Source organism: Scomber japonicus, chromosome 15 (assembly GCF_027409825.1).
Source record: "Scomber japonicus isolate fScoJap1 chromosome 15, fScoJap1.pri, whole genome shotgun sequence".
NCBI lineage: Eukaryota > Metazoa > Chordata > Actinopteri > Scombriformes > Scombridae > Scomber > Scomber japonicus.
In genome coordinates, this window is record NC_070592.1 from 11,473,188 (window position 1) to 11,494,367 (window position 21,180).

At 39.6% G+C, this 21,180-nt stretch overlaps 2 protein-coding genes across 2 annotated transcripts; both read left to right on the forward strand.

Annotated features, from left to right (window-relative positions):
- Positions 1–397: 397 nt before the first annotated feature.
- Positions 398–5,666, forward strand: si:ch211-195b13.1 (STKc_SGK domain-containing protein). Its single transcript, XM_053333945.1, has 13 exons — positions 398–499; positions 1,141–1,216; positions 1,995–2,073; positions 2,174–2,214; positions 2,325–2,382; positions 2,486–2,569; positions 2,730–2,861; positions 2,970–3,082; positions 3,217–3,340; positions 3,453–3,548; positions 3,860–4,015; positions 4,125–4,214; positions 4,766–5,666. Exons 1-13 carry the CDS (start codon positions 430–432, stop codon positions 4,931–4,933), a joined length of 1,287 nt encoding a protein of 428 aa, XP_053189920.1. The 5' UTR covers positions 398–429; the 3' UTR covers positions 4,934–5,666.
- A 2,950-nt stretch (positions 5,667–8,616) lies between these two features.
- eya3 (EYA transcriptional coactivator and phosphatase 3) lies at positions 8,617–21,180 on the forward strand. Its single transcript, XM_053333940.1, has 19 exons — positions 8,617–8,742; positions 11,500–11,604; positions 12,878–12,927; positions 13,177–13,268; positions 13,354–13,434; positions 13,553–13,607; positions 15,118–15,227; positions 15,509–15,646; positions 15,837–15,922; positions 16,350–16,527; positions 16,677–16,846; positions 17,150–17,233; positions 17,366–17,455; positions 17,936–17,994; positions 18,100–18,260; positions 19,000–19,114; positions 20,196–20,317; positions 20,409–20,509; positions 20,996–21,180. Exons 2-19 carry the CDS (start codon positions 11,548–11,550, stop codon positions 21,074–21,076), a joined length of 1,830 nt encoding a protein of 609 aa, XP_053189915.1. The 5' UTR covers positions 8,617–8,742; positions 11,500–11,547; the 3' UTR covers positions 21,077–21,180.

Below are 21,180 nucleotides of genomic sequence, written 5' to 3' on the forward strand. Positions count from 1 at the left end.
TGTGGAGGAGGAAGATGAAGATGCCCCTTACACTCCCACCACCACCTCCTCCTCCTCCTCCTCCTGCTGCTGCTGCTGCTGCTCTGCGGTCTGAGCTCTCCTCGTCATCCCCCGCCTCCTGCAGGCAGAATATGGGTGCAGCGGAATCCCGTGACGTCACGCCCCCGGTGGTTGCCCTTGGTTACAGCGAGTGATGTAAAAAAAAAAAAAAAAAAAAATGGGCGTCACCTCCTCCTCGGTACCACGTGTTCCGTATATATAAAGAGCTGGCCGCCTCTTCGCGCAGTGAGCTGAAGAGCTGTCTGCGGAGCTCTGAACACCGCGATACAACTAGTCAGCAGAACCTGTTAGAGGAAATATTACTGTTTTTATTTTGCTTTTTTTTTTTCATTCTCCCTGTTTACACTGGATACTCGTTTCTCACTCAACATGGCTGTGACCGAGGCTGGATGTGATCTAACTTACTGCAAAATGAGGGGAATTGTAGCCGTGGTGACGGGTGAGCAACCAAAATAATAATAATAGCCTAATAATAATATAACCTTTATAGATGAATATTATAACATTCATCACTTAAGCTGTTAATTTGTTGATTATAGTGAAAGACATTTTTTAAAAATGTGTTACTTATGCATTGATTAATGAAGCAAAAATAAATGGATTTATTGATTAGTATGGCAAATAGCTCTCAAGAGGTTAATTAAATCAAATTGCAAAGTGATTAGTTAATGTATCATTATGAGGACTGGGTCGAAAAATCTATTAAATCGCTTCTTTAATTCAGATTTTTTTTCAGTTTAGTTTTTTTAATTCTCAAAACTGGTTATTCCTATTGCGCTAAGAGTGCAGTCTGAAAATGCTTTGTTGGCCGCCAGTGCTGGTATCTGAATGGGTGACCCAAGTGGTTGTATAACCTATAAGCCCGCAGCATTAAGAGGTCTATGCACAACCGCGCAAATCTGGCCTATAACGGGATATTTGGAACTCACGGATTACAGCTATGAAACAGATCTTTTCTTCACCGGTGGAAAACAAAAATCTTGTCATCGTCTGTGTTCAATGATATGTTTGATGCTTTCTCCGCTGACATACTAAATGGGTCCCCCCTCTCTCTCTTCCTCTCTCTCTCTCCATCTGCAGCTTTCATCAAAGAGAGAAAAATGGGGTTGAATGACTTCATACAGAAGCTGGTGTCTACTCCACATATCTGCCAACAGTGAGTATTTCTATTTAAAAATAAAAACAACAACAATATATTCCTCTCTAATGGGAAGATGGAGGAGGGATTGGAGGAGAAAACTGATAATTAGGTACAAGAATCACCTCTGGGAATCAGCTACTTCCTGGACTGTAGTATTTATTTCCAATCAGCGGGCCCATTCATGATCAGCCAATCCAATCAGCAACCTGAGTTTGGCAGGACACTTTGTGAAAAGTGTAATCTGGGTCCAAGAATCCAGGGTAAGAATAGGCCTTTCATGACAAGCCTGTGGCACCCTCTCCATTTCCTAATCACCTTTCAAACAAATCCTCTCTGTCCTAGACAAGGATAAACCGGTAATTCAATTATTACATGATATGGCTTTGGCCATCACACTGTCCTGAACTCCCAAATCAGGCCTCCAGGTCGGTTGGTGTCTGAATCTGTCTCCTCCAGACGGTCCAGAAAGAGAGAACAGGTGTTTAAGCTGGACCGCTGAGTCCTGCAAGAACAGTCTGAACCGTCTTGTAACGGGTCAGCAGCTTAAGCTTCTCCTCAGACAGGTTAGGCAGTCAACAGAGATGAGCCTGTCCCAAACTTGACCTGTCTGGATGTGTCAGATGGTTGATTCATGCCCCCAGACAGGGAGCGATCATTCCACTTATCAGTCGAACAAATGAACACAGATCCTTTAACTGATTCAATCACTCAAACCCAAATTCCACACTGACACAAGAACAACAGAAAATGAAAGTCCACCTTGTAACTGGCTCTGTTTTTTTCTTTCTCCCAGTGTTGAAGTTAACAACTTTCTGAAGATTGACGAGAATCAGAACGAGGAGGTTGACAATGACGATCTTCCTGATAGTCCGGTAAGCAGAAAGTGTTTTAGTTACTGACCTTATGACTCATCTTCTTTCCAAAACATTCAAATGTACTTATAAATCTTCCTTGTTTCGTTTTTCCTTTCAGATGTACCTAAAGTCAAGAAGTTCACTGGCAGAGGAAACTCAGTAAGTGGCCTTATAAAATCTCTCTTAACGTATAAATCTTGACTGCTACAACTTTGTTAAATTATCTGTCAGTATAAAATCCTAATCATCTGACTGTCTCTCCACATTAGGATCAAACCCTGTGATTTTGACTACCTCAAAATCATCGGTAAAGGCAGCTTTGGAAAGGTGAGTCTTTGTTCTATTTTGCTGTGTCTCTCATGCAACTTGTCTGCTCACGTTTATAATTGCTGTAATGTCATAACTCATGTAAATGTTTGCTCCGATACAGGTTCTGCTGGCTCGACACAAGGAGTCCACAAAATACTACGCTGTGAAAGTGCTACAGAAGAAAATAATCATGAAGAAGAAAGAAGTAAGTCCTCTGAGCTTATGTGTTCATCCCATTTTATAAAGTAAAACTCCAGAGATTAAGCTTAATCACCACATGCAAACCTCAACCCTTTGTCCTCTGTTGCATAATGTCAAATGCCAATGTGATGAGTAATGAATAAATCTTCCTTCCTTCCTTCCAGCAAAAACATATCATGGCTGAGCGCAGTGTGCTGATGAAGAACATCAAACACCCCTTCCTGGTGGGGCTGCACTACTCCTTCCAGACAACTGACAAGCTTTACTTTGTACTGGACTACGTCAATGGTGGAGAGGTAAGAAATGTCCCACGACACCCAGAAACCAGAAACCAGGAAATCAGGTCAACAAGATCTGGTTCAAGTAGTAGATGTTAACAGATGTCATCGTCTTGTTTTCTCCAGCTGTTCTACCATCTTCAGAGAGAGAGGGTCTTCCTGGAGCCCAGAGCCAGGTTTTACGCTGCTGAAATTGCAAGTGCACTTGGCTACCTCCACTCCCTGCACATTGTATACAGGTAAAGAACAATCCTACAGCACCCCCTAGTGGACACCTGTAAATAAACTCTGGCAGAAGCATGCATGAATAACAGCAGCTCTGACTTCTTTTAGTAAATCCTTTCTTCCTCTTTCTCCTCCACCTCCTCTTTAGGGACCTGAAGCCTGAGAACATCCTGTTGGACTCACAGGGACATATTGTCCTGACTGACTTTGGCCTGTGCAAAGAAGGCGTTGAGGCGAATGGCACAACTACAACCTTCTGCGGGACACCCGAGGTACAAATCTCTCTAGACATTCATACATTCATTATTAATACAGAAATGCTACGGGTGATAAACAAGATGATTCCTGGACTTGTGTTGATTTTTCCTGTCATCTCTTTCACAGTACTTGGCCCCTGAGGTTCTCCAGAAGCAAGCGTACGACCGCACAGTTGATTGGTGGTGCCTGGGATCTGTGCTCTACGAGATGCTCTATGGACTCGTAAGTGAAATCTGTGACTTTATGCCTCTAAGACTGCAACAAACAATTATTTTCATTATCAGTTAACATGTAGGATTATCTGCTTTACTAATGAATTAGTTGTTAGATCTTGAATTAGTTGTCAGAAAATTATGAACAATGAACAATTATGATCACCATTTCCCAAAAGCTAAAATGCAAGATGTTGTCCTGACCAACCAACCCAAAGATATTCAGTTTTCAACTAATGAACTTATCATTGCAGTTCTTCTTTCCTCCTACTTGTTCACATGTCAAACAAACTAAAAATGATTGTCGCTTTTGTTTTACAGCCCCCGTTCTACAGTCGCAACACAGCTGAGATGTACAACAACATCCTACACAAGTCTCCGGTGCTGAAGCCCAACGTTTCAAACGCAGGCAGGGAGCTGCTGGAGGGGCTCCTGCAGAAGGACCGCACCAAGAGGCTGGGAGTGAAGGACGATTTTGTAAGTGTACAAAGCTGACAGTGAAGCACATGTATGGAGAACTGTGAGAGATCAGGGAGGCTTGTTTGATATCAATCTTCTCATCTTGAATTTGTTTTTTCTCTTACAGCTTGAACTCAAGCACCATTCCTTCTTCTCTCCAATCAATTGGGATGACCTGATGGCCAAGAAGATCACACCTCCATTCATCCCCTCAGTGGTACATTAATTATTATTTTCATTATAGATTTATTGTTTTATCTGCCTCCTTACACATCCTAATATTAGGTTATATCAGATGCACTGACAAAAAGCTGAACTGATGCTTCCAAAAAGACAGCTACAACATTTTCAACATTAGGTCTTCATCAGTTAATAATTCTGAATGTTAGGACTTGGGCTGCAGCTAAGTTTAGTCTATGAAATGTTAAGAATTTGTGGGAAAAATGGCATTCACAGACTCTTAGATGACAGGGAGATGTCTTTAAATTGCTAGTTTTGTTTGACTAACAGTCTAAAATGTTGCAATATTCAATTGCAAATCATATATGACAAGGAAAATCAGCAATTCTTCAAATCTGAGAAGTGGAAACCATCAATTTTGTGGGATTGGTCTGACTCTGTACCAACAGTCTAAAACCAAAAGATATAAAACATTTAGTGATACAAAACACTGAAAAGCAGAAAAACACTATCAGCAGCAGCATCTTTAAGTGACTTGACTTGTTTCTTCAGATTGTGTCTAACATTTGCTCCTGCTTGTTTTCACAGAGTGGCCCCACAGACCTCCGACACTTTGACCCTGAGTTCACCCACCTGCCCGTGTCCTCCTCCCTGTGCACTGACGCCCCCCACACTGTGACCAGCAGCATTAAAGAAGCAGCGGGAGCCTTTCCGGGCTTTTCTTACGGGCCTCCGGCAGGCCACTCCTTCATGTGAACATCTTTGCTCTTCTGTCCTGGGAACTCAAAGGAAACAGGATAAGGATCAAGAGTCTTATTTTAAAAAGAGGGACCACACTGGAGTAGCCCGTCTGGGGGGACGTTATAAGAGGATCTGACAACCTGACAAAATGAACTTGAATACCGAGGATAATGTGCATGACCTTGTGTACAGATTGGGACTCTCATGTTACAACACCACTGGTTCTACACTTCCGCCTCAACCACCTGAAAATTGACTATGTGTCCCAAGTATGGATGCACTCTGGGGTCATACAACATCACTACACTCCGTTGACTCCGGACGTCACAGCCACCGGTGAAGTGACATGAAGAGAAGTGCCTGAAGTTCAAAAGGCAGTTTGAACAGCGGCAGCAGTGTTTTGGCGAGATCCGGCATTATCAGAAACCACAAAACTGTTTCACATGAGCGGACTTTTGACCAGGGCGCTAGCCGTTTAAGGGGGATGCCTTCATTACATGTTTGCATATGTTAAGACTGTGTTTGTCTGAAAGTTCACAATGTATTTTTATTTTCATGTGAATGCTCAATTGCACTTGAGGAAACAAGGGTCAAGAAAAGTGTAACATTTAGCTTCTGGACTTCATATCTTTCCACTTCATATCTCCACTTTCAACAAAACAAATACATGATGGCATTTCAGTACTGTATAGTACTAGTGATACTTGGACCAAACAGTAAATCATACTCTGCTTTAACTGCTTTTTTGACCGGCTTGTCCTCTTAAACTGAAGATCAAAGTTTTACTGTACTGTGTAGAAGAAAAGGTTACATATATTTTATTGAAAAACCAAAACGGTTTTTACATGTTTTAATAACCATAAACATTCATTCACGTTTACTTTTAAGAAAACTGCATATATTATAAATGAGTTATATTGTTTCCTTGTACATATAAATAGATTTAATGAAAATTCTATTTCCTGTATGGCAATATATTTCATTTTTGTTTTATCCCACTCCTTCTCATTTACAACCAGTGACCGTGTTAATCTATATCTGTCCTTTGCAAACTTTATGAAAGATTTCTTTTATTGATCAGGAGAGTTCAACCAGCAATAACAGGCCCACATCAATGATAGCACACACTGTATATCAATCTTATTTTTAACTAAAGTGATTGCTGTTTTATTGCAAACACTCTATAGAGAAAACTAGAGTCTATTACAGATGGGTTTTTTTGTATTTATGCATCATGTAGAGAAGAACTGTGAATGTCTTGTGCCTGTCCAAGGCGGCCTGATCCATGTATACTGTATGTACATATCTCTTTCCCCTAAACCTCCTGCTCCCTTCTCTAGACAAGAATCTGTATAAAAAAAAGTGCTTCATTAACCTGATGAGGAACCATTAGGTGTGGTGGGCGTTGGCATTCACCTGACAGTGTTGAGCCACACGCCTACTGCATGATGTGGTTCTGGAAAGTGCAATAAGATCTTGTCTGCTTTGAAAGGATAATTATCATTTTATCTATTTTAGCAGAAGTTTAAGTTATCATTTATGAACTGATATTCATTAAATTATTGTGAGAGGATGTTCAGTCAAACAGAAATTGCTCATAACATTGTTTTATTACCCCATCTTTAGATTGATGCATACAGGAAGTGCATCTTCAAGCCTGCTGAAGATAAAAAAAAAAAAAACAACAAAAAAAGGCAGCACAGTTCTAGATCATTTTCTTCCATATTTGGAAGCGTTACATTTCTGTTTTGTATTTTTAAGTATATTTATTTTCATGCCACTGCTATTGTATAAAAGAATTTACATGATCAAATGAAATATTGAATTGTAATCTGTGTCAGAAATGGCAAATAAAATCTATAAATTGGAGGTAAATGGACTGTTTTTCTTTACAATGATACAGATGCTACTTTATAAACACATAGACTAAATCTTCCTAAGGGCGGGAGTGCAGAAACAGGATCAGTTGTATCCAAAGCAGGATCAAGCAGTGACCACACCATCAGAAGACCAATAAGTCAAGCTTATTCCCCCTGAGAGATGGAAAGCTATTTTTTTTATCAGATACAGAATTTGTTAAGTAAAGAACACAAGACTCTAACGCTGTGTTGTAGTAGTCTCAGAGGATGGGTCTCAGTTTCTAAACCACTTCTCAGGAGGGGAAACAAGGACAAACACTTGGGGTGGGCTAAGAAAAACCAGCATTTCACTGTGAATGAAATGAAACATTCATATTTACCTATAAATCCGAGAAAGGTGTATATAAGGAGATGAACAGGGGAGAGAACGATACCGCAGTGTATCAAGCCCACAGTGACACATGGTGGTGGGAATATACAAGTCTAGGGGTGTTTTTGCCTCCTCTGGAGATGGACACCTGAGTACACCCTGAACAAGTACCACTCCATTCTTCGGAGCTACACCCTCTGGTTTGCATCTTTCTGGAGAAGGATTCATTCATTCTACAGCAATATAAATAACCCCAAACACACTTCAAGGCTTTGCACTTGAAGACCAAAGAAGACCAATTCCTGACCTCAAACTACCTGAACATTTATGGAGACACGTGAAGACTGAGAAAACCAAACCTTCTATCACATCACAAGAAACTCTGAAACAGTGACATATCCTGCTGGGATGTGTGTGTGTGTGTTATCAGGTGACCATGATTTACAAAATGAACATCATGCTGCATTGATGAAGACTTGAAACTAGTGATTGAAACCACAAACTCATTAGTTGCAAATAGTGGAGTCGCCCCATGCAGGAGATTAGAAAGAATGAAGGTTAAGATTAAAATAATACAAATTATAATAAGAAGAAGATAAAACATAATAAAACAAAACATTGACCTGAGACTAGAGCCCGACAGATATATCGATTAGCCAATAGTATTGGTCCTATCACAGATAAATCGGTATCGGTGAATATGTTGTCTGATAAAATCTTTTATGTATATTTGACCCCCTAACCCCTTTTCTTAATTCAAGTTTAAAATATACATGTTGTTGTTTTTTTGTAATTCATAGCTTATTCAAATTATTATAATGAGTTCTGGGAGAAGTTTACAGTTTTAGTGCACTGATGTCATTTTATACAATCAAGTTTAATGTTAAACTCTAAAATATCATACCTTCATTACATTTGATGGATCATTACCAAAAAAAAAAAAAATAAGTATTTTTCCACTCCCTAATATCAGTATCGACATCAACTCCCTGTGATATGAATAATCAGAGAAAGAATGTATCATTTCTCTTTATCAAATAAAGCATTCAATTTTTACCATTATGACCAGTTTTATACCCTAATAGGGACAACGTATCTTGGAGGAAAGCCAACATAAAAATCTAAATATACAAAATATTTTAAAGATATATTTATGGAATTCTTTTACTGAGGTGCACATGAGACAACTAGGATTTTATTCTTCAAATCTCATTTTCCACTCCTGCCAGTTTAAAGGTTAAACTGATGTTATCATTTGCATTAGCAGTCTTTTGAGGGGTGGTCTCACTTTTGGGACCCCCCTCTGTGTATTTTTAGTAAAACACTGAGAGGTTGACAAGCTTTTAACAACAGAGGGGATCTGTTTAAACAACACGTGTGCAGTCTGCTCCTCACCTGTGTTTTCACCTCCACACCTGTCGCGCCATGCTGTGTGAATGAAATACGCCGCACATGCGCAGTAGGCGGCCCAGCAACGAAAACTTCCTGCGAAATAGTGCTCCCTAACAACAGACAAAGCTTGGCACAGTGGACTCAATTTGGAGACGCTTACATTTTTTTTTTTCAAAAGGCGTTGCGTATTTACTCCTTCAATGGTAAGACTTGGCTTTGATCCTTTTGGGGGTGTCAGGAGTGGGTTTAATTGCTGCGAGTGGCTTTGCGGTTTTTTTGGGAAGGGGGGGGCGCAGCAGGAGAGAGATGCTTTCACACGCTGCCATTTCAGTACCCACTTGCTATGGCTGCGGGTGCTGACTAATCTCTGGAGTGGAAAAACTTTCACACCCAGGCCAGACTAAGTAGATGATTGTGAACCTGGATTGTTTAGCTGGCTTATGGGCAAAGTACGTAGTGGATGACATGATCTTTTGTTTCTTTAATTGAGTTATTGAAAAGGCGTGTGTAGTCATTATTATCGGCTCTGTCTGCTAATGTATGTAGCTAGCGTTAGTGTGGGTGCCGTGTAAATACTGGTGTCACACGCTGTGTAAAGTGTCTATCACAGTCGCTTATTTTAGTTTAATTAGTTTAATTAGTCAGGCATCCATGTGTAGCTTCAACTGTGTGCTGACTACTTGTGTAAGTTGTTTTTCCAGCTTTTCTTGCATTCAAATTGCAACCAAATGAGCTGTAGATTTTCAGGAAATAGCCAGATGTCTGATTTCACCTTCACAGCTAAAACCGTCCTCAGTCGGGTTTAATTGCTGTTTTATATAGGCTAATGGGATTTTCCACCTCAGATAGTGTTTTTAAATGTGCATTATATACCACCCAAACACTGCAGATATAGGAGGCAGGTGTTAAAGGTGTTTTAATGATCACCAATCAATAGCCTGCCCCCAAGTTTATCAACATAAATAATCATAAATAAATATCGAAACTACATCATAGAGGCACACAGCTTCATCTATCTTCACCAAATTACCTTATAAACATGAATTTATAATGTTGTTATTAGAAAGTGTCTGAAACCACACTAGCAAATTAGTAACAATAATAATAATAATAATAATAATAATAGTAACAGGGGGAATGAGATAATACTTTATTGTGCACTTAAATGGACAATATGTCAAGTTGGTACACTTTCACTTTTAATTCAAGTCAGTTTATTAGTAGAGTAACCTTTTTAAAAACAAGAAAAGTGCTTTAAAAGAGACTGAAAAATATAATCAAATGAAAACACAGATGTTATTATGAGGATCAAGAAAAAGCGTATAATGAAATGAATAAAAGTGGGATTTAAATCCTAAAAAAACACAACGTCCTTACACAGAGAGCATTAATAAAGAGAGAATAGATAAATAAGATAAAGAGTGTGATCATGTGATTGTGCTGATTACTAAAAGGCCGAAGAAAAGAGAGGGCAGCTTATATAGCTGCACATCAGCTGGTTAAATATGCACAAATGAACAATAACATTGAAGCAACTAATTCAATTAATATTAAAGTTTCTAATAATAAATAACTATTTACTTGAGTTTTGAGCTGCAACACTATGTTGATTATTTGCAAAGTTTATTTATTTGTCACTTAAACTATATGTAATGTTAATGTTTTGTGGTTTATTTTGTCCTTTATGACCGTAAACACTAAATATTTTTGGGTTATGAACTGTTGATCTGGACGAAACAAGACATTTAAGGATATCACCTTCAAATTTGGCATTTTATAGACAAAACAACTAATCAATTGACAATTTCCCATTAAATACACAACAATGTTTTGTCATATAAATCTAACACAATATTAATATGATTATATGTTGATAGATGTCTAGTTGAGTAACAGTTAAATTGATTTTCGGAGGTGTGCGGTGTCTCCTCCTGATCAGGCGATACTCCTCCACCCTTCAGGAGAGGGGGGAGAGAGAAAGAAAAGACAGCAATCAGGGCGAGCAGAGAGTGTCCCCGAGGATCCAGTATCAGGGACTGTGATGTTTCCCTCAAGCAGCAGCGTTAAAGTGTTGTGATACCGAGGCCGAAGAGAGGTGACTGTGGGCAGCTAAGTTACCGACGGCAACAACGGGACAGATGCAGGGGCGGCTTTGGTGATTTCACATATGTAAACTCACTAGAAAGCAGCTACTTCAGAGACGGTTTTTGAGGGTCAGTGCAGCAGAGAAAATATAGTCTGTGTGCTCTTAACACCTCACATGTAAGTTTGTGGGTTAATTTCTCATCAATCATCCGGTGGCCTTATTTCCCATCACGTGCACTACCTGAATGAGTTCACTAACATACATACATACATACTTGCATAAGCTCAACATATGCTTCAGTTCGGTGCCGTCAAACGCACATGGCACACTTTTTGAGTCAGAACGTGCCACTAACGACCGCATGACACATTTGTGCAGGTTTTTCATTTGTGATCTGACCTATTTTTCTACATTATGTCAGTTGTCTTTTTCCTACCTGGTGGCGTCGGGGAGGAAAGAAAGGGCCAGTCAGGCAAGCTGTGGACAAATCGAGGTTAGATCTTATCCCCCCGGGGACTTCTATTGATACGACAGCTTGCACCTGAGCACCTAATGCTCCTGGAGAAGATGTTTTCATTGAATGTAGATTAGGTCACATGTAAGGTGGCACGCTTCCTTAATCCCACAGTAAACGCACACACACAGACAAGAGTGGTGTGGTGGGGTCATCGGGGTGACATCAGTGCCACACGTGCCTCACCTGCAGTTCTCGTGCCGGAGATCGAATCAGGGCGCCGCTCTTTTAAAATTCGGGAGGAGGGGGAGAGAGGATGATCACTACATAAAAGCAGTAAAAACCCCTCATTCATACTAATGTATTCTGTGTGTCTGTGTGTGTGTGTGTTTTTTGGCTCCTGTGTGTTGTGTGAAGCAGGGTCCGCACCGGCTCTCCGTGTCCAGAGAGTAGGCTGAGTGTGCAGACATGTCGGGTCGCTCCGCCGCAGAGATGGATGACTCGCAGGAGCTGCCTGAGCTGCCGGTGAGTACGCTACGAGATGACATCAGAGTACAGTAGGGACGGAGGGAGGAAGTGATTTATATTAATGATGTTTCAGAGTAAAGTTTGAATGTTAAATTACAAGTAAATGAAATAATTTAGTAGTGTGTGCATGATTAAGTTGTCTTAATGTTTCATTTCATATCTTTTGTGTAATATCTTGTATTCAGGTTTTCTTTTTAATGTTCTAAGTTGATTTTAGATTTTAGGTTACAGCAAAATTTGAGAAAAAAAGGGGAAAAAGCATAGCTAGATGTGAAATGAGTAACTGACTGAAAATGAATCAATGATATTTTTTTGTTTTCTAACATTTTTATTGGCTTTTTTTCAAATATTAACAGCCTCATAATAAAACAAGACAGCAACAAAGAAAAACAATGATAATAATACAATGAAATGAAAATAAACAAAAGAAAAAACAGGCAGTTACAGAAGATAAACTTACTGTAACCCTTAAACAGGGAGGAGTGGAAAATTATTCTTTTTATTTACTTTGATGTTACTAGAAAACATTTCCATCTCTACCAGGATATGTTGCCACTATTAAGGTATAAAACATGTATATATGTTTGTATCTCCTGGTGCACGTTTCCTATTCAAAGGTTAATATCAATTAAATTAGTTTTCCATTGAGCTGGGCTGAGGTAGAAACAGGACCAGAAATAAATGTTACTTAATTCATGTACACATATACTCGGATAGTTTAGTGTAGTCTATAAATGGTTGTCAGATTCTTACAAATGTGGCCGAGAAGCCACTTTATTTTGAGTGTCAATGATAATTTTGAAGAGAATTAACAATATTAAATATTTGTTAGCTTTTTTTCCACATGATAATATATTCATCACTTTTATGCTGATCAGACAAAATAACCACTTTTAATACATCGTTTGTTCTTGTAATCTGAATTTTGTTGCTGTCCAATGAAAATAATTGATCTCTTTTATATCTGGTGATTTAGATGAACTGAAGGTTTAAGAGTTTCATTAATGAGTTGAGAACCTTCACCTTCATCCTAAACTACATCAACCAGATTTGTTGACTAAAACGATTTGCATTAAACTTTTCACAACAGTCCTGCAGATAATGTTAAATAATAGTTTGTTGTGAAATTCACACTGATGTCAAAATAATCTGAAAGACGAAAAAAGGCAAAGTCAGTCTGATTTTTAAAAATATATATGTATTTATTTATTTATTTATAAAGATGTATATTATAACAGCAATATGGTGTTTTTTCTTGTGTGTGTAACAGGCAAAGAAAGTCAAGCTTGACTTAGACCGTGGACTTGAGAAAGAGCAAAGGTTTGTCTTTATTAATTTGAGATTTTTAGCTCTATTTCTGTTCTATTGAATCTTATAAATTCATTTTGAATCTTTTAAATTGATATTTTGCACAGTTTTAAACTACTGGGAGAAAATGTTGAGTTTTAAACAGTGTACTCATCAGTGTGGCTTATTTTAAATGTGGTGATTGTTTTTAGCCTTTCTTTCATTAGTTAATGTGAACTGGCAGCAGAATATTTTAGATTGACATCATTTCTCTTTCAATAGTTTGGGTGAGGACGGGAGCCCAGCGGCTGTGTTAGGCTCATCAGAGCAGGAAAGCTCTTACTCTGCCTTGTCCACCACCCAACTTGATCCAGGTAAGCAGAACATTTGGGGGAAAAAAAGCTGCGGGTGGCTCTGAAATGTCGCTGCAGAGAATTGACGGCTCGTGTCTGATTGCAGGAGATCAGGAGCAGTCGGACGCAGATGGAGGGGCGGCACCTCAAGCATGTGGTGCTTCCATGAACTCGTATGCACACTCTGGTACGAACAGAAACACGGCCTCGGTGTCGGACAGTGAATGATAAAGATCTGAAGAAAGAAAGCTGCTCTTCTTTGTTAAACTGAAACCATGCTCCGTTTTTTCTGTCTGTTTTGACAGGCACAGACGCAACGGCCACGTCTGAATACACTCAGCAGGTTTATCAAGGAAGCAAGTGAGTACACACAGAGTCACACAACTGTGAATGTTTTCATTTGTCACGTTTTACTGTAACACAGATTTCAGAAGTGATCACTGTCTGAACTGAACTGTCTGTGACACCTTTTTATTTTCCTGTGATGTGAATTATAGCTCAGACTCAACAGTGTGCAACTATTTTATTTACATTGCAAGTAGCAACAAGCCCAGCGACACTTAGCATTTATATCAGTTGCAAAATTGCAGCTGCAGCTTTCTTTTATCACTCTACAATGTTTTTCTGCACAGAGACGACAAACTCCACACACACATGGTTAAAATGCTTTTACCTATGCTGATAGTGGAAACACAACATTACCTGTGTCATAGTGAAAACCTGGGCTTACACTAGGTCTGCAACCAACAATTATTGTCATTATCAATGAATCTGTTGGTTGTTCTCTACATTTTCAGAAAATGTAAAAAAATGTCAATCACTGTTTCCCAAAGCCCAAAATGACATTGTCAGATGTCTTCTGTCCTAAACAAGAGTTCATAACCCAAAGATATTCATTGAGAGATTTATTAAACACTACAATACACAACTGGGGAAGTAACTCCTGCTCCTGTGTCTTTACAGCACACCAATAATAGGTGCTGCTTAGCTTCCAACAACTGTTAATATAGATCCCTACATGCTGTGTATGTAAAAATGTATTAAAAGCCTTTATTTCAAATGAATCCTACTTTAGTAAGAATAAATGTGCAACCTCTGGACTGTTATTTTGTTTATTAACCAGGAAGTCTCTTGAGATACAGTGGGTACTTTTCATTTGACTAACGTGATACCCGCTGTTCAATCATTAAGCACATTCAATCAAAGGCGTGCTGACGTCTGATTAAAAAAAATAAAAAAAACTTTGGCAGAGGTTCCTCACTCTAAGATCCTCCAGGAGCCTCCTCTCTCCTCAGAGGTGCATTTAAGGGATCGGAAGATCCTTTATGATAGCAGGGAGAGAGGGAGAGAGGGAGATCGGTTTCCGGGTAATGGCTGGAGGACAGAGGAGAGAGGACACGAAGAGACCAAAATTGGCCAAATGATAAACACTGAATTATCTCTTTTTTTAAAGGAAGACTGTGTGAAATAGGTGTTGCATAGATGCACAAAAGTAGATTTTATTCAGTTACAATAATCACATCTAACACTACAAAACAATGTGTGTGAATAACAAATGTGATGGTGAAGAAAATGGGAATTAATCTGGTTTTGGTTAAGCTTTGGTTTTGTGTGATTGTGGGAACCAAATTTTTTACATTATCATCTGGAAAACATATATAATAGAGGCATGTATGTGTGTGCATTTGGCGGCTCTCCTCAATCTAACACTACAAAACAATGTAGTGTTTACCATATCTCAACAAAGGCCTGCAGATATTGTGGTTATTTGATGTGCTTTCTAACCAGGAGGCAATGGGGAACCCCCAGCAGCTCTTCTCTGATTTATGCAGGTACTGAATGTCGCTCTCTTGTCTCTTCTTCCTTTCAGCCCTGCAGTGACGTCGTACACCAGCCAGGTGGCCTTTCCTCCTGTCCTCCAGTCGACTGTGTACTCAGCGTTCCCCCAGACAGGCCAAACCTACGGTCTCCCACCCTTTGGTTAGTCCCCATATTCCTACTCTTAACTCTCCTTTTTTTTAACACTTGTCTGCTCACTAAAAACCCAGCACTGCACCTTTGTCACTATGCTTTAGAGGCCTTACTGTGCTTTGGCGCTGCGGAATTGATTTTGCTTTTGATCTCTGCTCACACACAAAACCCACATCTTGACCGGAGGACCTGGTTTCTTTAACTTTGCCCTGTCTTTAATGACCCCCCCCTCCACTCCTCCTTGCTCTCTCTTTTATTTTTCTGCTTCCGTTGCTCTCTTTCATCTTCAGGTGCTATGTGGCCAGTCATAAAATCAGAGACTGGGCTGTCTGAGGCGCCCTCTGGTGGCCAGCCTGGGTTTCTCAGCTTCAGCACCACATATACCTCAACCCAGCCAGGCCAGCTGCACTACTCATACCCCAGCCAAGGCAAGCTGCAACGTCACTCTGTCTCACATGATAACGCCGTCACACTCTCTGCAAATATGTGAAGCTCTGAAAAATAAAGGAGAGTTTTAAACTTTTGAGTGGCACCGCTCTGTTTTCCTCTCCTGTTTGTCACTTTAAACACTGTGTAGAAATGTTTACCTAGTTTTAAATGAGTTCTCTCTGTCTTCAGGCTCAAGTTTCACAACATCCAGTGTGTACTCCAACATCCCCTCAGCTACAGCAGCCACCACCGCCTCAACCACAGCAGCCCACCAAGTAAGAAGTACATTCATTTTTATTAGAAAACAACAAACTCTCTTTTTTTAAGTCACACCATGTATTTGTATATGCAGTGCATCTTTTAAAATGCTCAAAATGTCAAAAGAAAATCAACTCATAATTCAGGTAAAACATTTCAAACATTAGAAAACTGGCAAGAAAAAAGCACTAAGCCATGTACTGAAAAGTCCTGGTAGGAAATTACACAACTATACACAGTGAGTCATAAAATTGTATTTTATAAACGTTGCCAAAGTTGACAGAACTTGTTTCATAGTCATTGAGCAAATATACAAACTTCTCAAAACTCTGAGGATAAAGTTTTCATCTTGAGCTTAACTTGCTTGTTGAAACAGAACTTGAATGGTTTGTGACTCTGTAGGTGATTGGGAGATTATCTCACTCTTGTTTTTGCTTTCTTCAGGAATTTGGCAGCTACAACTCTTTGGGACAAGGTCAGTTCTCACAGTACTACGCTCTGCCTCCCAGTTATGTGCCTGCCGGGCTGCCCAGCAGCGACGATCACAGTGCCAGTGTTGGTGTAGCCGGATATTCAGCGGTAAAGTCAGAGGAGGCCGCATCGGCTGGACTGCCTCCCAGAGGTGATTTCAATACTAGGTTTCAAAATCACTGAACTTCATCACCTTTACACCGTATAGGATGTGTTCTGTGTAATATTACACGTGTTTGAGAGGCAACAGAAGCAAGGTATTAATCACTGATGTCTGACTTTTTGTCCTCTTGTAATAAGATGCGTCTCCACCAGAGAACCTCCCGGCAGGCGCGGCCCTTCCTACCAGTGTGGCTCTTCCAGCTGGAGCCAGAGACCAAGATGAGGTCGGACGCAGGAACTCAGTTGGCAAAGCTAAAGGGAAGGGCAAGAAGCCTGAAAACTCTCCACCCACTGAGAGTGACCTGGAGGTAAACATGTAGTGACTTCATTTAGCTGCGATGGGAAATATTATTAACGACAGAGAGGCACATCAAATCTCTGCACTCATTTGCTTATTAACACCCCAGAAAAGCACAGCCACAGGAGTCAAGTCCAAACTGACAAAGTAAAAGCACATAAATGTTGTATTTGTCTTAATTTTACATGTGATGCCAAAGATTATAATGTAATAATTTCTTCTGCTATTTGTAAAACATAAAAAAGATCTTTTTTTTTTTTTTTTTTACAATGCAGTAATATAAAATAAATTTTCCCTGCCTTTCTTTTTGTAGCGCATCTTTCTGTGGGATCTGGATGAGACTATTATTATATTCCACTCACTGCTCACAGGCTCCTACGCACAGAAGTTTGGAAAGGTTTGTTTCTGTAAATAAACTTAAATATTTTTCTAGTTTAAAACAGGAAATAACAAAACAGTTTGTCTAAAACAATTTTTTTTATGGATCTTATATTTGTGTGTGTGTGTGTGTGTGTGTGTGTGTGTGTAGGATCCGGCAACAGTGCTGAACTTAGGCTTGCAGATGGAGGAGTTTATCTTTGAGCTGGCAGACACCCACCTGTTCTTCAATGACCTTGAGGTACAGTATGAAGTGTGTTGTTTTTTGTCGTCACAGCAGCTGATACAAGCTTCTCCAAATTCTCCCAAACCTATTGTTTTAGACGTTACTCTAAATGTTCCAATATATCATGATTTTTCTGGCTCAAGTTAATTAGAAAACACTGTGGGTTGTCAATCAAAACCAGTAACACCACAGTAATGGACCAGTTTGAATCCAATAACAATCCAACAGGGGTGCTGCCCCCGAAAATTACTGTTTTCAAGCTCAGCCAATCGTAAAGCAGATTAACAGCTTGTTACAGAGATTCATTACCTTGATGAGACTTTCTCTCGACCTCTCTGCACTTGAGATGAAAATGATGCATTTCCCAACCTTAGTAAAAACCTATTTTCCCTCCTGGAGGAACCGATCGTCACTGTATTTGGGTGTTGTAGTCTTTGTATGGGTTTATGGTTTATAAATTCATGAAAAACAACCAATCTACTTTTTTGTTTTAAGGAATGTGATCAGGTCCATGTTGAGGATGTGGCCTCTGATGACAATGGACAGGACCTGAGGTGACTTTTAACACACACACACACACACACACACACACAAAATTATTTTTAAACCATCACAAATATATAAACAAACTAATCCCTAGTGCCATGTCTCCACTTAAGTAACTACAACTTCTTGGCGGATGGCTTCAATGGCCCCAGTGGTGGAGGTACTTCAGGAGCCACTACGGGAGTCCAGGGAGGAGTGGAGTGGATGCGCAAGTTGGCCTTTCGCTACCGCCGGCTAAAAGAGATTTACAATAGCTACAAAGGAAACGTTGGAGGTGAGCTTGAGTCCAAAATATCTGTAGTTTTTAAATGATAGAAACACAAGGAGAACTCTACAGCAGAGGTCACTGCTGAGCATTTTTCTTTGAGAATATAACAGTGCTGCTTGGTTGCTTAAAATTAAAAAAAAAAAAAAAAAAAAAAAAAAAGGTTTCCAAGCCAGTAAACAGTGTTCAGAAGTTCACTTTCACTCTTTGGCATCATCGTATAAATGGCCTATTGTTTGGTGTTTTTGAAATCTCTGAGCATTTACAGCTATTTAAACTCAAACATGTCTGATGATGACAGTCAAAGTAACTCTGAGTCTCATATCCAGAAGGCAAAAAGGGAGATCTGAATTTCCCAAACTTTCCAGACAAACATGGTGACGTGTCAGCCCAGCGGCTAAAATAAACAGCAGGCTTCTTGTGTTGTCGACCTTTTTGTGTGTGGGTGTGGGTGTGTGTGTCTGTGTCTGTCTGTGTCTCTGTGTGTGTGTGTGTGTGTGTGTGTGTGTGTGTGTGTGTGTGTGTGTGTGTCCTCCATTTTTGCTGTTTAAATATTTAACTGGAAATCCGTTTTTGGGCTGACACCAACTCAACAACACTAAATATTTTTGGTGCCTCATTCAGACATTTTTAAAGGTTAAAATGGGAGTAATGTTACATTTACATACATTTGGCGGCAATGTTTAAACCGTATCATGTTGATGTTGTAAATAGAGCTGCTTCATAGGAACATGTTGTTCTCTTCCAGGCCTGTTGAGCCCGATGAAGAGGGATCTGCTTTTACGTCTCCAGTCTGAGATCGAGAACGTGACAGACGCCTGGCTCAGCACAGCGCTCAAATCTCTGCTGCTCATCCAGTCCAGGTCTGAGGATTACTATTATCATTTTTTTTTTTTTTTTTTATAATGAAAGAAAAGTGCTCTACGGTGTCTCTTACTGGCTGTTATAGTCCACACAAAGTACTCCAGTCATTGTGAATAATTGACAATTTAGTTTAAACATTAACATCAATGTCAGATAAGTCTGTTTCCTCCAGTTATGAAAGCAAACTTGAGCGGAGTAATGAAGTGAAGGAACCCGATCTAACTGTAGACACTGCTGAAAACACTGAAGCTTTAGTTTCAACGTGTTTTTACTCTGTTAACAAAATGATGACATTAAATGAAAATAGCCACTTTTTAGTTATTCAGATAGACAACCACAAGAATCAGAAGACAACATGTTCATTCTTTGTACATGGTTAACTCAGTTATCCAAATTAGATTTTAAACTCCCAACAATTTTCAGATTTCTTAGATTTATTATGAAAGAAAGTTGATTATAATTAAGATTATAGAAAAATATGCAGATCATTATCATAATTCAATTCTCATAATGAAGAGTTACTGATAGTTATAATACACATGGCAACAAAAGGAATAACACTAAACAGAAAGAGACCAATCCAAACATATTTTGAGATTCAGTGAAAGGACAGAGTTCATTTTGAGTGTTTAAAGGTCAGAGCCGGAGGAAGTGACACTTTGATGGGTAATTCTTCATTTTAAAAGTGAAACACGTTGCATAATGAAAAACAGAACTTGCTCTGTGGACATTTGGCATTTCATTAAGATTTTAGTAAGGTTTCATTTTCATAGTGTGTGTGTGTGTGTGTGTGTGTGGGATAGCACAGAAAATCCCTTCGGACTTCAGTCTTACCAGTCTTGCATCATCATCATCATTATCATCATCAGGTCATATGAATGGTAGACACATGGCATCATCCACAATCATCAAATCAGTCCTCAAACAGCCCAATAAGCAGCATGGGAATTACCAGGAATATTTCAGCCTGATAATAACATCATGTTTGGGATTGTGGTCCAGCGTCAGTCTGTGCTCTATTCAAGTTTCATTGCTTCATTTTAAAGCCTCTCTGTACTCTGTGTGTGTTTTACCTGACAGGGGAAAATGTATGAATGTGTTGGTCACCACCACTCAGCTGGTTCCAGCTCTGGCCAAGGTGCTTCTCTACGGCTTGGGAGACGTCTTCCCCATCGAGAACATCTACAGCGCCACCAAAATAGGCAAGCAAATAACACACCCTATAAATTACTTTCTAATTTTCACATGAGCAACAGGTTACGTAACATTTGTGTTGGTGTCCTTTTCGTGCAGGGAAAGAGAGCTGCTTCGAGAGGATCGTCTCTCGCTTTGGGAAGAAAGTGACGTATGTGGTGATAGGTGACGGTCGAGATGAGGAATTTGCAGCAAAACAGGTATGTTTTAGTTTCCATGTCAATCAATCAATCTTTATTCATATAGCGCCAAATTAGAACAAATATTATCTCCAGGCACTTTAGTAACAAACAGCATTGAACATAACAGGAGCATGAATTATGTGAATTATAGCCCCATCTATCAGGACCCAGACATCATGGGACCCGTGTCTTTATTATTCCTAAAAGAAAAGGATTTGACCTTATTTGAAAAACTGTAAACTCAAACTAATTCCCGTTGGGAGCATTCACCGACTAGCAGAAGAGTCACTGTGGCTCCACTTTGTTTGTTTAAAAGATGTCCACACAGTTCAAAAGATTCAGGAATAAACATAAAACAACAGTAAAACTAGTCTTAAATTAAATTAACTTAAATTAAAACTGCATCATAGTCAGTACAGTGCTTGTTTGGTCTTAAAACTACCATTTTTCCACCATGTATCGTGCCACGTGTGTAAAGCAGCTGTTTTGTGTGTCTCTGTGCAGCACAATATGCCTTTCTGGCGGATCTCCACTCACGGCGACCTCGTGTCCCTACACCAAGCGCTGGAACTGGACTTCTTGTAAAGGAGGAGGCGGCGGCAGCAGCAGTGGCACCGAATGTTGCACACTAAAGGACAAAATGTAGTCGTCATCCTGGCGGTTTGTTGAGTGACACAGATTGAAAATCC